The following is a 4,525-nucleotide window of genomic DNA, read 5'->3' on the forward strand; positions in this document are numbered from 1 at the left end:
TTTTGAGCATAGTCTAGCGCGCGCTTTCCCCTAACATCTGCAAGGGTGAGGTCAATTTCCTTTCTATCCAGCAAGGCCATTGATAATTCACCGTTCCCCTCTTGTATAGCAATCGTCAATGCTGTTCGACCGGCCCATTCTTGATGATTGACATCAATTTCATCGCACTTGAGCAGTTCAGTCACAAATGCGTTTCTCCTCAGTGCACATTCAAACATGAGTGCACTCATACCCAAGTAGCAGCAGTTGACGTCGATATTGGGTACACGTAGCAACCGAAGGGTGCACTTCTCCATTCCTTCTACTGCACTGGCTAAAGGATGTATGGAACCGCGCGTTTGATTATTCACTTTCACGCGTGGATCACTCAGGAGCAGTTCCAATAGCTCTGGTGAATCTCCACCCGCTGCGATTGCTAAATGTGAGAAAACGGAGGGACTTAAGTTCGGGTCTAACCGCGCGTCGTCAAGAAGCTTCTTTACACCCGTTTTGTTCCCTCCGCTGACCGTAAAGTAAAAAGGCGTCTGGCCTCCGATGTCGCCCATATTAATGTCAACAACGTTGTGCCGTGGCAGGATGCCAAGCGGATACGCACTGTGACTTCTCTCGGCTATCAGGATACGGTCATTCATGACACTATCTGGCGCGGGTGCAGTGGCTAGTCCAGTTGCGAAACATCAAACTGATTTGCCGAGATTGCGCCATCTGTAACAACAAGACCAATCCCTCCTGTAAGATAATTGTCGTCCGTTGCTTCTAAAATGGGCTCACCGCCAATAGAAGCTTTGATAGAGCTACCTGTCACTGCCAAACGAACTCTGTAACCCGTAGTATGCTCCCAGCCGAAGGCTGCAGCCGCTAGTTCTGTTCTCTCTTCATCCAGAGCCTTGACCAAGGCCACGCGGTTCGGCTTCACAAAAACCAAGGCGTAGTAACGATTGAGGCCTTGGACTCGGATAACAACACCAGCTCGTCCTCCTAGACAGATCACCAGTCTCGGTACTACAACCTGGTAATTAGCCCAGTCGCGCGTTCCATAGGTGACGATTCCTTCGCCATTATCCTGCGAGATGAAGAACGAATCCGGAAGAAGGTCCGTAAGGAAATCGCCTGCACCATTGACCCACGCCTGTTTCCAAAGGTTTGCTGATGAATTTGAAAGTGGTCTCAAACAGAGATGAGGCCCGCCGCTCCAGCCCAGGTTATCCAACCACACCGAACCATTCAAACAACCTCTCGGAGCTGAAAGAGCGAGTCCAACCTGCTGGATTGGATGGCTGTCGATATGCGTAGGAATCGTCCATTGATGCATCGCCTGTCTGCCAGGTTTAATTGTCATGGACGGACTGTCAACAGTACGCAGGGTGTCGTCTGGGCCGTACACCTTAAGTCTAATCCGAATTGCGACAGATGCGGTATTGGCTTTCTCTGCACGCACAAAAGCTTTCACTTGCTGCCCAGGATACAACAACGGGGACGCCATCACACCATAATCTGACATCTTGGCAAAGTCTTGCGGCATGAACGCTGGCGTAAGCACTTCAACGTCATCAACAGTGTCCGATAACTTGTGCAGGCGAATGGCGAGTCCAGGATGGCCGGCGTCATCGATTGCTTGCGCGACCTCAACTGTATTAGGTGAAATGTCGTTGTGGGTCGTCCGGAAACCCTGAACACTCCCAGGAAGAGTGAAATGAAACTGGGCACCATCCTTGGGAGCGCGTAGTGGCGCTTCGCCAGCAAGCCTGCGTCCCAGGTTGGCCAAATCAAATGCGATCCAGGCGGCGTTGTTGATTGAGTAGCCTCCGTCGGCGCTGGAGATGATTGCACGGTCGGCCAAAGCCCTGAGCCAGTCACGGCATCTTTCAAAGGAAGCGAGACCATGCATGACAGCTATAAGGCAGCCAAGGTTTCCGGAATTGCAGTCGGTGTCCCGACCGGCAGAATTAACGATATACATGGCCTCAGGGAAGTTACTGCCGGCATATAAGAGCGCCATGGTGATGAGGGCGTGGTTTGTAATAGCACGGCAGAGCCCAGGAATTTCGTCATACCCATAAGCAATCTCAATTCTTTGGCGGGTCTTTTCCCAGTCGCAATCGATTCGGGTCCAATTCCGAACATCCCTAGTAACCCGCGCAACCAGTGAATCGGCAGGCACAAAGCTGAGACCTACATCCAAAAGACGATTGACGTCTTTGGAGACAAACGCCTCTGCCTCCATGGCGGCCAGTAGCTTTGCCGCGTAAACCGATTCACTGCCGTGGCCTACAGAGCTTGCGGTTTCTGCAAATTTCGCGGCCAACGCCGGATTACCCGGCGCAACTAATGCCCAGGCGTCGATAAAAGCTTGAGCGCCGACCTGCTCTGCGATCGTTGGGCCGTTGGTCGTGATGGCATCACGCAAGGGGGCTGGGACCCCACGCGCGAGGCGGTGGGACGCTGTGCGTTCAGTAGAAACGGCATGGCCACTCCACCAAAAAACAGTCCGACTTTCAATAACATTGTTGCGCCATGTTTTACCAACGGCGTCAGCCGTCAAATCAGGGCAAAGACCGTGCTCTTCTAATGCACGCACAGGAACGAACGTACCCAAAACGCCGTCATCCGCCACGACCAAAGGCATGTGCAAACTGATGGATCCATTGTCATTGACAGTACGTAAGTAATCCCGACTTTCGGAAGGTTGGCATAGGTAAACGCCAATAAGCTTACCCAGCACGCCAGCATAAACTCGCTCAAGATAATCGGGCACAAGGTATGGCATGATAGGCGCACCCGGAAGGAGACGTGGGCTTGGCTTATTTAGATCGAATATAAAAGACAAAATAGACCGTAAAAGAGGCTTCAGGGACTTTCAGAAAGTCTAAACGGAAGAGAGCGAACTCAGATACTTATACCGCAGGAGCGATACTTTGGAAGCAAAATCTCAACCAATGCGACATCAAGCCACGGTGGCACTAGACCTTATTGCAGATTGCTGGGTCCATGCATTTCTCTGGTGTTCTCAGCAGATAAAATTCCTAGCACGATGCAGCACAAGCAGAGGACGGCGTCGTATATGTGAGGCTGCACAATCCATGTGGATGTAGAGAGGATTAGAAACAAAATTAAATAAATAAAGGCACCAGGTTTGGCAAGTGTCTCTAGAGGGAATCCAGCTCACGGTTGGGGTCACGGTGCGACGAAAACAGACCGCATGGCTTTTGCCTTGATTCGTATCCGAAACGAGGTTAGGACTGGTGGATACGTAAAGTATCCTGAAAGGGTCTCTGCAGGCGCTTGCCTTCCACAACACTATTGGAACACAGGAGCTTATAGTGTTCGATACGACGCCTCTTGGGTCAGACACTCCAATTCCTGTGGGCGTTGACTATGTTCGGTGGCGCGCTGGGTTCGCCGCAGAAGCCCTCAACGGTACCAGTGTATAACGTAATTCCCGGTCGGTTCGTGCATCCCGGTCGGTTCGTGCGTACCCCCCCAAAATCCATGCTTGATCAATTTTAAAGTACTGTACAACAACCAAAAACGATTCAAATTAAATAAACTAATCATATTATCGACTTGAACATTCCCTCCTAGTATGCCCTTTAATATTACATTCAGAACCTGTTGGTGGGGCACGTTTAGGTATAGTTAAAGTTGGAAGAGCACTTCTACCAGCACTACCCCCCTCTGCCTCCAATTGCTCATTTCTCAGCGAAATTAGATCCCTAGCTTCTTGAAATGAAAGACCTTCTGTAGGAGTCATTTAGCGCTTAGAACAACCTTTTTTCTGCCTGTCAATCTCAATAGCTGCGCGGAGAGTGCAGTTTTCATTTGCTAGTAAACTAGCATTGTAAATAGCTAGCTCACAGCCCTTTATAAACTCATCTAGCGCTTGCTTTAAGGGAGATGTAGGACTTCTAGACCCATTTTTAAGAAGCTTCTTGACTGAGGAAGCTTTTCGGTGCACTTGACGGACTGTATGAGGCATACAGAGCTGGGAGGAAGGGATTAAAGCACTCCCTCTACTCGGAAGGGGGGGGTTTCAACCACCATATTTAAGCTTAACTTATCTAGCACTGCATGAGGGTTGAAGGGGACTATTCCAGTTGCTCTGAATCCGCTTTTAGCATTCTCCATAGTAAAGACCTCTTTGTGAGCTGTTGGATAAGCTTTCAAGAAATCCAGCTTGTCAATATAGTTGTATCCCAGGCACCCTTTCTGCTCGATAAGTTTGCCATAAGCTCTTTTCAAGGGGCTAAAACAACCAACATCCAGAGGTTGCAGAAGGTGAGATGAATGAGCAGGCATGCAGATTGCTATAATATTGTTTTCCTTGCATGTCATATCGAATTCAGGTGTTAGGTGGCTTCCATGGCCATCCAGGATAAGGAGTCGATACCCCCCTCTTGTACGCCTATTTGTAGCTGGAATAAAGACTTTTTGAAGCCAGCGCAGGCCAATTACGTCTGTGGTCCATCCATTGGCGCACATTTCAACTCTCCAATCTCCTGGGATAGCTGCTTCATCAAACCATCCC

The 4,525-nt window shown here is 49.7% G+C and overlaps 1 protein-coding gene across 1 annotated transcript; it reads right to left on the reverse strand.

Annotated features, from left to right (window-relative positions):
• Positions 1-658: 658 nt before the first annotated feature.
• ASPSYDRAFT_165051 (ADP-ribosylglycohydrolase family protein) lies at positions 659-2,767 on the reverse strand (the record flags this gene model as incomplete). Its single annotated transcript, XM_040843317.1, has 1 exon — positions 659-2,767. One exon carries the CDS (start codon positions 2,765-2,767, stop codon positions 659-661), a length of 2,109 nt encoding a protein of 702 aa, XP_040695961.1.
• Positions 2,768-4,525: the final 1,758 nt, after the last annotated feature.

Source organism: Aspergillus sydowii, assembly GCF_001890705.1.
Source record: "Aspergillus sydowii CBS 593.65 unplaced genomic scaffold ASPSYscaffold_23, whole genome shotgun sequence".
Classification (NCBI taxonomy): domain Eukaryota; kingdom Fungi; phylum Ascomycota; class Eurotiomycetes; order Eurotiales; family Aspergillaceae; genus Aspergillus; species Aspergillus sydowii.